Genomic DNA, 13,199 nt, shown 5'->3' with positions numbered 1-13,199 from the left:
CATCCAGTGATGGGATTTATAAATAAATGATCTGCGCTCCCGAAAGGACACGTCTCTATAATTTATAAACAACTTTTGGAAAGCTCATATTGCGAGCTAACCATTAAAAAAGTATGGTCCACAGATTTAATTGTATCTGAACAACCCTTTAATTTAACAGAATATGGAAAAATATGACCTTGGCATCCATAATCTGAACCATCAATTTATACATTTTAAGTTTGTTCACAGACTGCATTTAACACCAAGGAAACATTTGACCATGAAATTCACATAAGCAGTGGCGGATTTAGGTATAGGCGACATGCGCGGCATCTTACTGGGGGCGGCACGGGGCGCCCGCACAAAAAAATTGGATTAGTGACATTTGTGCGATCGGTTTTCTATCGCTCGTTTGCACGTCACGTCAATGATATCATGTCACCGTGTGGGACTGTGGGTCAATTAACCTTGTCGGAGTGGGCACCCTGATTCTAGTTTGTGAGCTAGGCAGGCTACTGCCTGAGAAGGTCTCCCACTCAGAAGTACGAGATGGGTAGAGGGGCGGGGGTAGGTTGACCTCAGGTCTCCCCACTGGAAGCCCGGGGTAGGGGGAGCGGGGGAATCTATCAAATAGCGCACCTCTAACTTTGTACTGTACTAATGCAATTAGTACAATCAGTCACACTTTGAAATGCTACCAAATAAACCACAATTCATTCATAATACTGTGAATATATAGTTTCACAGACATATCGTTGCATTTTTCTCCCAGGTTCTCCCAGGGAGCCATACAAGCTAGAACCGCCACTACCCATAAGTCAGGCAGGCACATTCCTTCATAGGATGTGGGAGCACCCTGCAGTTAAATGTTTCTGGGACAAAATTAGGAAATTAATTTCGAAGTGCATGAATGTAAATATTAAATGCTTTGCATCTTTTATGTGACTTCACGATGATAGCTCCTTGAATCTCTCAATCAATGATAGACGAGCACTGCCGCAAAAAAATATGTTGGCTCACTCTCTCCCAATTTGCAAGTGGATACAGTTACTATTAGAAGTTACAACATTAGAATTATTGACAGTGAGAATGAATGGGGCTAGTCAAGGAACCATTGAGGCCTGGACAAATATACTTGACTCTGTAAAGAATAACCTCAGCTAAAGTCCAACACATACAAATAAAGGGGTGGAAAGTATGGTTTTAGGGTGTGGCCCACAGGTAAATATGATATGAACTGAATATTAAAATGTGAATTTGTACCATGGTCTGACAAACACCGCTATAGGTTGGCCACCTTCCACCGCAGATGCGGAAGGCCGACATAGAAGGATGTGGTGGATTGAGACACAGCCCATGCAAAAAGCTTATATCTCTAGCTTTAACTGACAGATTGTATTTTTATTTCATTTACCCCTTATTCTCCCCAATTGGTAGATACAGTCTTGTCCCATCGCTGCAACTCCCCTACGGACTCGGGAGAGTCGAAGGTTGAGAGCCATGCGTCCTCCGAAACACAACCCTGCCAAGCCACACTGCTTCTTGACACACTGCTTGCTTAACCCGGAAGCCAGCCGCACCAATGTGTTGGAGGAAACACCGTCCAGCTGGTGACCGAGGTCAGCTTGCAAGTGCACGGGCCCCGCCACAAGGAGTCGCTAGAGCGCGATAAGACAAAGAAGTCCCGGCCGGCCAAACCATCCCCTAACCCGGACGACGCTGGGCCAATTGCACACCACCTCACGGATCTCCCAGTCACAACCGGCTATGACACAGCCTGGGATCGAACCTGGGTCTGTAGTGACTGCTGCACCACTCTGGAGGCATCAAGTGACACATTTTGATGGGGATTTTTTATTATGTTACTTAGATTGACGTACGGGTGAGTCAATAGATTCTTAAAGATTAACCACTGCATATGGGAATCGGCTCAATGGCAAATTGTTTTTGTGGGTTCAATGCATGATCATTTCGTTGTTTTTTGTCAATCTCATCTACACAGAGATGTGCTTGGTGTTAAAGAGTGTGTGGTTCAGGGGTTGAATCTCAACCTCCTGAAGACTAGGTTTATGGTTCAAACCTCATTTTGTGCGTTTCCACCACTGTCAATGTCATACAAAATACATCTGAAGAAGGCCATTGAAGGCCTAAAGCGTTAATCTTTTAAACTTGATAAATAAAACGACACATTTTTTTATGGTGAGCTAGCGTTGCGCCTTTTCCTTTCCAATGATGTTTACACATTTTTAGGTTGCGCCTCAACTCACGTTGGTTGAGCACCCTCTAATTCTTTCCAGATGTCATACAAACAGAAAGATATACTATACAAAATGTGTGGAGTAGGCAGGAGGGAACTTGGAGGAAAATGCCATTTTATGAAACGAAACTCTCCTTCACTCGCCTGTCATCAGGCAAATTACATTTACAGTGGTGGATCCCAAAAGAAATGTGTAAAGTTCAGAGCTCCAACTAAATTGTAAAACATCTGGGGGTCCCCGAAGAGAGGTTTGAGAACCACTGCTGTAGATGTCTGCTCAATTGGAAATTACCTCGAAATGTTAAGCCCGCTACTATGCGGTTAGGATTAAATCCCAGCCAAACTTTGAAATTAGCTGAGGTTGGAGATATTCCACACCCTTTCCACCTGTTCTAAAAAATAGAATAACCAATCACATTCGTTTCTGCCCTCAGAACAAGATGGAATAAGAAAAACTTCAATTTGCCATTTATTTTGACAGACACTTGAGTGCAGGTGTATTTTTGTCAAAAAAATACCTTATCATTTGGAAAACACAAATGATACAAAACAGCTTCCATTGCCACAAAGCATTTAAATGTTTGACCCATTTGCTTAATGCACACACTGAGCACCATCCATAAACAGCGTGTAAAGAGTCAAAACCGTACTCAACCCATGAACAAATACGAATTACACTAGAACGCTATTTCCTTGGTAGTGATCATGCTGGACACACAAACACAGAATAGTATATTATTGTAGACAGAATAGTACAGTAAATGAAAATACAATAATCAACCATTGTATATTAAATTGAAACACAGCAATACGACACTACTTCAATGCTTTATGATAAGAATGGAGAAGTCATCGACAGATAGGGATTTTGACAGTGCAGCTAGAGATAGTTGGATATAAAGGCACTTTTGTGAACCACAACCCCACCCCGTTGAGGGCCACACCCATGTTATTCATCGAGACACACCGATAAGTAAAATGAAGGCTAAAGCTTTGTTTCATGGATACCCACTCTTGGCGACAACTTCACCACTTTTTCACTGAGCTGTTAATTTACTCCTCCCAATCACATGGTTACATTCCAATGTACATACTAGTTTACTATTTAGGATTAAGTAATGTATTGTCAATGCATTCTAAGTGGTAAGCAAGTGGACATTGAAACAAAGACATCCCATTCTATTAAACAGCAGTTCATAAGGATATACAGTTGAAGTCGGAAGTTTACATACACCTTAGCCAAATGCATTTAAACTCAGTTTTTCACAAATCCTGACACTTAATCCTAGTAAAAATTCCCTGTTTTAGGTCAGTTAGGATCACCACTTTATTGTAAGAATGTGAAATGTCAGAATAATAGTAGAGATAATGATTTATTTCAGCTTTTATTTCTTTCATCACATTCGCAGTGGGTCAGACGTTTCCATTCACTCAATTAGTATTTGGTAGCAATGCCTTTAAATTGTTTAACTTGGGTCAAACGTTTTCAGGTAGCCTTCCACAAGCTTCCCACAATAAGTTGGGTGAATTTTGGCCCATTCCTCCTGACAGAGCTGGTGTAACTGAGTCAGGTTTGTAGGCCTCCTTGCTCGCACACGCTTTTTCAGTTCTGCCCACAAATGTTCTATAGGATTGAGGTCAGGGCTTTGTGACGGCCACTCCAATACCTTGACTTTGTTGTCCTTAAGACATTTTGCCACAACTTTGGAAGTATGCTTGGGGTCATTGTCCATTTGGAAGACCCATTTGCGACCAAGCTTTAACTTCCTGACTGATGTCTTGAGATGTTGCTTCAATATATCCACATCATTTTGCTTCCTCATGATGCCATCTATTTTGTGAAGTGCACCAGTCCCTCCTGCAGCAAAGCACCCACACAACATAATGCTGCCACCCCCGTGCTTCACTGTTGGGATGGTGTTCTTCGGCTTGCAAGCCTCCCGCATTTTCCTCCAAACATAATGATGATCATTATGGCAAAACAGTTCTATTTTTGTTTCATCAGACCAGAGGACATTTCTCCAAAAAGTACAATCTTTGTTCCCATGTGCAGTTGCAAACCGTAGTCTGGCTTTTTTATGGCGGTTTTGGAGCAGTGGCTTCTTCCTTGCTGAGCAGCCTTTCAGGTTATGTGGATATAGATACTTTTGTACCTGTTTCCTCCAGCATCTTCACAAGGTCCTTTGCTGTTGTTCTGGGATTGATTTGCACTTTTCACACCAAAGTACGTTCATCTCTAGGAGACAGAACGCGTCTCTTTCCTGAGCTGTATGACGAATGCGTGGTCCCATGATGTTTATACTTGCGTAGTATTGTTTGTACAGATGAATGTGGTACCTTCAAGCGTTTGGAAATTGCTCCCAAGGATGAACCAGACTTGTGGTCTACAATTTTTTGTCTGAGGTCTTGGCTGATTTCTTTTGATTTTCCCATGATGTCAAGCAAAAAGGCACTGAGTTTGAAGGTAGGCCTTGAAATACATCCACAGGTACACCTCCAATTGACTCAAATTATGTTAATTAGCCTATCAGAAGCTTCTAAAGCCATGACATAATTTTCTGGAATTTTCCAAGCTGTTTAAAGGCACAGTCAACTTAGTGTATGTAAACCTCTGACCCACTGGAATTGTGATACAGTGAATTAAGTGAAATAATCTGTCTAAACAATTGTTGGAAAAATTACTTATCATGCACATAGTAGACGTCCTAACCCACTTGCCAAAACTATAGTTTGTTAACAATACATTTTTGGAGTGGTTGAAAAACGAGTTTTAATGACTCCAACCTAAGTGTATGTATACTTCTGACTTCAACTGTATGCCGGACAAGTACACTCCCCACAACCTTTGTAAGGTATGCCTTCAATAATATAATAACATGGTTACAAGGGAAAGTAAAGTGTTTCCCTGACTGGGGTTTTCCGGGCTATATGAGGTCAGACAGTTAAAAGCGCTGCATGGTCAATCCGACTTTTGAATTGGCATTTATGGTGATACAGTACAGCCTCTGCAGAAGTCAGTGCATTCTAACTTATTGTGCTCCACGGAACAGCGCAGAGCTGTTGTGAAGGGAGTTGTCAAGAAAGTGAGTTTGTGTTTATACAGGACCTCCCGCCCTCAACTTCAGTCAACCAGTTATGTCAATATGGAGCTATACGGAGCCCTCCGCATTGTTACAAAATTTGAGAGGCACAAGGCTATGCAGTGCGGAGCTTGATTTGGCCTCTGCATGACTCCACAGGCTCTGCAACAGCGTCACACCCTCCATACAAAACCTCCGAGCACATTTTCAGATCAAGCTAAAATTAACTTTTGGCCCCATGTTCTTTAACCTCAACTTCCTCGTCAGTCTCACTCTCTGTCGTCCGTTGCCCTCATCTCTTGTTTTTGTTGTCCTTCCTCAACTTTTCTATATTATTTTCCTCTTTCAGTGCCTCAACTCTACCACTCAGTTTTACTTGTTGTCTATTGGCACAGATCCAACCCTATGGTTTACTCCCATCTTTAGAGGAAGGAGGAATGAGGGAGGGTGAGAGTGAGGGAGGAAAAACTGAGTCAGTCCCCAGAGCTCCAGCACAGACCATGAACAGTGCACTGTAAACACAGCTTCAATGTAGAAATAGTCAAGAGAAAGAGGCAGGGAAAAAATGGCCTTGTTGTCCTATACTGTAGTATATTCTTCTTTATGGCAACAAACAATAGAAGAGTCACACATACAGCATGGGACAAGACAAGGAGCACTTCAGAGTACATAAACATATCCATCTACAAATATCCCATATTTCATTAGCCTGTAAATTTAGTACAAGCATTCCAAGTCAGAATTAGTCTTCTCCCATTAATGGTCCCTCAAACTACTCTAGTTTTCACCATAAATCATAATACAGGTGTACTTTGTATGTTTATGTACACTACCGTTCAAAAGAATAGACTGACGAGTTTCAGAAGAAAGTTATTTGTTTCTGGCCATTTTGAGCCTGTAATCGAACCCACAAATGCTGACGCTCCAGATACTCAACTAGTCTAAAGGGCCAGTTTTATTGCTTCTGTAAATCAGCACAACAGTTTTCAGCTGTGCTAACATAATTGCAAAAGGGTTTTCAATTAGCCTTTTAAAATGATCAACTTGGATTAGCTAACACAACGTGCCATTGGAACACAGGAGTGATGGTTGCTGATAATGGGCCTCTGTACGCCTAGATATTCCATTACACATCTGACATTTCCAGCTACAATAGTCTTTAACAACAATGTATTTCTGATCCATTTGATGCTATTTTAAATGGACAAAAAAAAATGCTTTTCTTTTAAAAACCAGTACATTTCTAAGTGACCCCAAACTTTTGAATGGTAGTGTACATGGTCATTTTACAAAATCTAATAAAGCAGCTAATACGACCACTACTATAGTAGTGTATTGCAAGTGTTAATCCTATAAATCTCTTTAAAAGTACTAGACTAATCATGAAATTACCTAGATTTCTACAGTAATAGTTTGATGGCTGGTGCAGTTCAGATAGATTAGCATATACATTTGGCTTACAAATAACATGTTGATGTAAAATATACCATTGCACACGGACAAAACAGAAATCGCAAAGAATGTGTAAAGTTAGGTTAAATATAAAACTGGAATTTTTCCATTAAGCCTAGTGTTCTGAACCCCACATCAATATTATAGAAAACAAATTGAAAATATAGATATGACAAAACATACCGTAGATAAACACATTCCATGCAGAGAGTGGAGAAACCCATGAAAGAGAACTAAAGCCTATGTGTCATAGACCAGTTACTGATTCTTACATTTGGATGGATACACAGAAACAGTCCAGAGAGGGCATTTTGGCTCAAATGTAAGCTCATCATCAGTTAAGGCCTCATGTTGTGTTTCACACAAAGACTTCTGGGATTGGCACGGAATGACAGTGTCCTCTAAGCTTTTGAATAAGGAAGGAGTTTCTTATAGATTATGAAAAAAGTGGAGGTTCCGAACAGGATCGGAAAAACAGACTGCATTGACTCAGTCTTTCTTTCTCTCCCTTTTCCTACGTTATGAAAAGACGGTGTTGCGCTGTTTTGCGTTGCCAACCTTCTCGAAGAACATGAAATCCTGTGAAGAGGAAAGAAATGTCAACTAAATTTCCTCCAACCACTGCCCATCTTATCAGCTCAGTTTTAGGCTTTACGCCTGCAAAGCTCTGGAATTAGAAAAATCTAACATTTTCTTTAATATATCTTTATTTAAACAGATGGATGGACTCACGATGAGGAAACAGGTGCCCATGAGCACGGCCTTCATCTTGACGTCCAGGTCCATGGGGAACTGGATGCCAAAGTTGTCCGTGTCGGTGAAGACCTCCTTTATCAGGCCACTCCACTGTTTACTGATGCGGCCGATGGACTTGCCTCCATCTTTTCCCGTCAGCTACGAGGGGGCAGCAAAACACATGGGTCAGAGACAAAGATTTCTGGCCGCTGCACCTCATCACTACTTCTGAAAGGATTGGATGGGTGTGTAGACAATAAAAGCGCAACTTAACCAATCTTTTCTAGTCTAAAAGAAAAGTCAAAGATTAGGTTTGTTCTAGTTAAATAGGACGGTTATCAACTGATTTCACCCAAAGAAAGCGAAAACTCAAAATTGGCTTCACATTGGACCAGCGCTTTCACCCTCGGTTTATCACCCCTCACCTTGAAGTTGACGTCCCCGCAGCAGTTGCAGGCAAAGCAGGGTCCCTCCAGCTTCATTACAGTCTCCTTGTTGGCCCCCTTAATGGAGAACTTGGGCACGCAGGGGTTCCAGTCCTGGGACACATAGCCTATGGTGGTGCCAGGCGGGGCTTGGACCTCGAGCTGAGGGACACACAATTTGAAAGGTATTTGACCATGTTTAAAATCAAACTTCGGTCCGTACACTGTGGCTTTAAATAGCATGTGCTTGGATTACTGCAGATCTCGCTTCCGCAGGTAATATTGCACTAATTTGATGAGTGCATTGGCGTCGCAGTCACTATCATGACAAAGCTAATATGCTTCACATGGTAACTGCGGCCCTATGTCTCCATAGATGCTGAACTAATGTGTGAAACTGCAGTCATAAGGGACCTTCACGTCTCATGGGACTGTACTGTAGTGGAGGTCTTCACGAATACACCTGTACCCAAATACCCGAGACCCAATCCGGGACACGAGCGGTTCCAGATCCAGAATTCTAAATAACAACACAGGTCTGCGTCGCATCTGATAGGATTGTCATGGGTCTCTGGCATGTGTAATTTTAACTGACCTGACAAGAAGGACCTATACAGATCCGAGCGCAACTGCTGCAGTAGATAGAGAGAAATTGTACCACTTATGCTGCTGCTATTTGCTTTTCACGAGAGTGGCGCGTGTAGCTTGTTGTTGGCCAATCATACTGTAAGTCATCACAGCGACAATGGGCTAGTCACAGAGCCTCCGTGTGCGGCAAAAGTTAGGAGATATCTAATCAATGGAAGATGGAATTAAAAGTTAAAGGATAAGGATAGGCTACAACAACCAAGAGCCAACAGGTAGGCTGCTTCTTTATATTCTGAATGGAGTTGTTTGTAACTGTGTGGGACGAGAAAGCTCATGCAGCTTCAATTAGCCTAGCTAGCTAGATAGCTTGGTTAACTAGCTTCCCCCGGTTTGATGCAGTCAAGACAGGCACTACGTAATCATATTGGACGATAAATAACCTAGCTATAGCAGCTATTAGTCTACTATAGCACGAGTCGGCTTGGTTGGTTGCTGTCTCTAGTCTCTCCTCCCTGTTCCCCATGTTACTCGATCACGCTCAAAGTAGACTAGACACATACAGCACAGCTCGTGCTAGAGCACACCTCTCGCTACCTTGCGCTTTATCAGCTCTGGTTAATAAAGTATCTTAAAAATTGTCTAGTTGTCCCCAGGTGAGTTTAGAACAGGTCTCTCGCTATATTTAAAAATTTTATATATGCATATTGGATCCGGATGGAAAAGCCCAAGGTCCATTTAGGTATGGGGCCAACTGTTTGGACCCGTGAAGGCCTCTATACGGTAGGCAGCCTGCCAGCAAACGTGAGTCAATAGAGACAGCATAAAGGTGAAGTGATGGCACCAGATCAAGACCGTCTGGGAGAGGGTTCAGACTGACAAAGGACCATTAAGTGTCATTCATGACTCTTTACAAAGCACAGTCTAGGGAGTTGGTAGGACAGTCCAAAATGGCTTGCAGTACAACAGTTTGCATGCATTTATTACCAGCATTAACTTAGCATTAGCATCATTCATTTGTAATTCATACAGAGTTGTATGGCAATGCTAATACTAATTTGAGGGTAAATAAACCAATTGCATTTTAGGTGACCTGTCCCTTTACTCCTCCTCTAACACATTAAGACTCAATATGATGGTTTTATGTTTTTTTTCCTGATTTGGGTCCCGTTTACATAGTCAAAGCAGTCAAATATTTGTCTCAGGGTTCAGCACCCCATCGTACCTCTTGCAGGCAGCAGGGAAACCAGCAGGAGGCACAGCGGTAGGGTCGTATGAAGCGGATGACCTCACGGTCCGTGTTATCCTTGATCTTCATGTCGAAGCTACGCAGGGCGCCGCAGCAGTTGCGTGTGCAGCAGTCGTTTTTCTCCTTGGCCTTGTAGATCTTCTGACCCAGGCTGTTCTTGATCTCGTACTGGTTGTTGGTCTCAAAGCCAATGAACGCTGAGGAGAGGGGAACAGAGGGAGAAGAAGGAAGAGGGTATGGTTGGGAAGGTGAGAGGACAAACGCAGGAACGTAAACAGGAAAACAGTCGTTTGGTGCTGGTCACTTTCTCCTCATGATTTATCGATTTTTACAATGCCTTTACTTCTGTTCTCTCTGTACTCAGATAAGACTAGAAAGATCACCTTCCAGCAACTCCACTTTTTGGTGTATAAGGATCTGGTCAATCTGAAATGCAGAACAGAGTATGAGAGATATGGAGAAAGAGAGTGCATGGAAGAAAAACACCAACATTACACAGTGATAACAGATGATGTTTGTGAAAGTGTATTTGACAGCCTGTTGTGCTACTCTTCCCAAGCAAACCTACCTGTGTTAGGTACTCCAGACCAGGTGGAACTCCAACAGGCACAACTGCTGCAGGGGCTGGGGAGATGGCTGCAGGAGGGCCCGAGTTAGGTGCACCGTATCTGGGCCCAGGCATGGGACCACCATAGCCTGGGCTGGGGCCCATCTGAGGTGCACCGTACTCAGGCCCAGGCATGGGACCACCATAGCCTGGGCTGGGGCCCATTTGAGGTACCCCGTATTCGGGCATGGGCACAGGCTGGTACATCACAGGCTGGCCTGGGTGGGGTTGTTGGTGGTTGTAGCCCATATGGAAGCCAACCGGTGGGGGAGCATGGTTAGGGTCACCATACCCACCAGGAGGAACAGGGTAGGGGGCCGTGGAGTAACTTCCAGGACCCTGGTGAGGGGATGGGTAACCTATAGGAGGAAATACATACAGTGGGTATCATAAATATATTCATATTGACAAAGATCTACACATGTATATGGAGTTATGGATGCAAATATGTGGGGAGCTTGAACTGGGGTTATTAATGCTCATGATGTGCATTGGAGATGTGCATTAAGGAAATAACTGTTTGCATAACAAAAGGAGGGCCATATTGATAAACACCAACGGATTCCCAAACACTGCACCACTCATTCAATGGAAACTGCAAGGAAGAAAGGTTCTTTAAAATCAGTCAAACATGGTCCGAGCTCATTTTCCACATCATTATCCAAATAATCTTCAAAGCTTACATCAACATATTCAGCCTTTTACATGCCAAGCTCTGGTTAAAAATTCTTAATTCGAATACATTGGAATAATAGCATTATACAAATCCTAGTGGTGAAATACCAAGGGGAAAACAGCAACCCCAGTGTAATATCTAAATCAACAGTGGTGTAGAATACATTTACCTGGGGCTGACATGATGTCTTAGTTAGTGGACGCACAGTGGCTAGCAGGACTTCCTCTCTTGTCCACTCCCGTAGTCTCTATGGAGACAAAAATAAAATGGTCAGTGGTCATGGGCTGTAAAAGAACAGAGCAGAGAGAGCAGGGTTGTTGTGAATGAGAGGGAGAATGACACTAAAACATGTCCACCAGTCCAAAACAAGACAGTTTGATTTTATAGCTGTCTCCTTTCATATTATCCAACATAAAATCTAAAACATGCATCAATGCATGTGGTTATGCGAATTGTTTGATACACAATACAGCATACCCAATAAGCAAATCTTTCATTTTCTTTTGCTTTGAGATGTATAGAGGATGTGGGAGCTGTGAGCTAAGTCAGGGGTCAGGTATTTTCCAATTTGTATATTATTCCAGTCACATACATTGAGTTAACTAGTTATTTTCACAATACAGTAATCCAGGATCCAAAGCAACCATTTTATAAACATGGTTTTAGATGATTCAGAGTATATATTCCAAGCACAATAACCTTGAATTCCGAGCCCTACCAATCCTCTCTGTGTGTTTGTTTCTTGTCATCATACCTGAGACAGAAAAGGAAGCGACAACCCACTCGTTGTTGTTTTCTGGTTCAATGAAAGTCAATGAACTAAGTAGACCAGACCCAGCGGTTCTTGCATTGGTGTCTATGGGACCAGAACTGACCTTTTTGTTATGGTAAACTATCTTAATTTACCCACCATCTTTGATCATACCTCACTGTGCTCATTCAAGGGGGATGGGTAAATAATCTTGAATAGCCTATAACAGGATAATATATTCATATTTTACTAAGCACCCATAAAGAAACACTGTAAAATAGGCTAGATTTCCCACTGCTCAATATCACCACAAACTCTAAAGAAAAAATTGTGACCTAATGTTTTCAATCATGTTGAATAACTAACAACTTTTTCTGGCCTGTTGCTGTCTGTTTTCTTTAGTTTCGTGAAAGTAATGGAAGGAAGATGGCAGGAATCTCTTACCTTTCCTTAAACCAAAAAGTAATTGCTTGTTGTTTGGTGGTTCTTGGCCAGAAGAACCGAGGAGAATATGAAGAATCCTACTTGCTTTGACAGTCTTATTTGCCTATCAGTAAACTAACGTAGCAGGCGTAAAATAAACGATCGGCTAAACAACTGTCTTTGTATCATACGAAACCTACAAGCGTTGCTGTCATTTCGGTGTAGTTTGTGCAATATCTCCGCCCCTTTACTGGGTGTCACAAGATTTATCTAATTGTGGATACACAGGTTTACGGAATTTAAGACAAGAGGGTAGTTAAATATAGGTGAATACTTCTATATGATAGAAATTACACTGTGAACCGCCCGACAAATTTCAGCAGCCAATAATATTTTCTGAAGTGCACATCTGTATTAATGCGCACTGTAAAGTTCAACATTATGGCGACTCTCTTCGAAAGCTGCTATGATGTAGCCCTGGACCAGAGCTAACTAAAATGTACGGTAGTGCGAATCCTCATAGGTCAATTTTTTACAGCGAAAGCAATTTTATTCCTTCAGAATCCTATCAAAATTAAGTCGACGTGTAGTTGTTACATTTCAACAGGCTTTCATGGTTTTCATTAGCCTACTACGTCATGTTATTTTTTGGAACTTTGACGTCGAAGCAATATCCATCCACAAGAGGACGATGTCGACTTATTTAAGGGCTGTTAAATCTTACATCCACTGAACAGTTGACTCAATGATTTATACATGCATAGTTTTAAATTATATTTTGTGAGCTAAACATACAAATAAAAAATGACAAAATATATTAAAACATTTTACTTAAAGTATACTTTTTTAGGGATTGCTAATGTTACGGTCTCCACTACAACAACACAAATACTTAAATACATGTAATTTCGTACTTGAAACATTTAATTGAAATACTGTAGAATAACATTCATTCCGATTGAGGACTGCTCCTACTT

The 13,199-nt window shown here is 41.8% G+C and overlaps 1 protein-coding gene across 1 annotated transcript; it reads right to left on the bottom strand.

Annotated features, from left to right (window-relative positions):
• Positions 1-5,904: 5,904 nt before the first annotated feature.
• Positions 5,905-12,467, bottom strand: LOC139561836 (phospholipid scramblase 2-like). The gene is made up of 8 exons (XM_071379141.1): positions 12,244-12,467; positions 11,218-11,295; positions 10,334-10,731; positions 10,149-10,191; positions 9,742-9,962; positions 7,932-8,093; positions 7,504-7,665; positions 5,905-7,350 (listed from the first exon to the last, which is right to left on the bottom strand). The coding sequence occupies exons 2-8, from the start codon at positions 11,228-11,230 to the stop codon at positions 7,291-7,293; spliced, it is 1,059 nt and encodes a 352-aa protein (XP_071235242.1). The 5' UTR covers positions 11,231-11,295; positions 12,244-12,467; the 3' UTR covers positions 5,905-7,290.
• Positions 12,468-13,199: the final 732 nt, after the last annotated feature.

This window comes from Salvelinus alpinus, chromosome 31 (assembly GCF_045679555.1).
Source record: "Salvelinus alpinus chromosome 31, SLU_Salpinus.1, whole genome shotgun sequence".
NCBI lineage: Eukaryota > Metazoa > Chordata > Actinopteri > Salmoniformes > Salmonidae > Salvelinus > Salvelinus alpinus.
This window is presented reverse-complemented; position numbering and strand designations above follow the sequence as displayed.

Excerpts from the sequence above, each read along its gene's own strand:
- LOC139561836 (XM_071379141.1), bottom strand. Across the intron at positions 10,192-10,333 it reads GTCTGGAGTACCTAACACAG|ATTGACCAGATCCTTATACA; the intron begins GTAGGTTTGCTT and ends TCTGCATTTCAG. Across the intron at positions 8,094-9,741 it reads TTCCCTGCTGCCTGCAAGAG|CTCGAGGTCCAAGCCCCGCC; the intron begins GTACGATGGGGT and ends TGTGTCCCTCAG.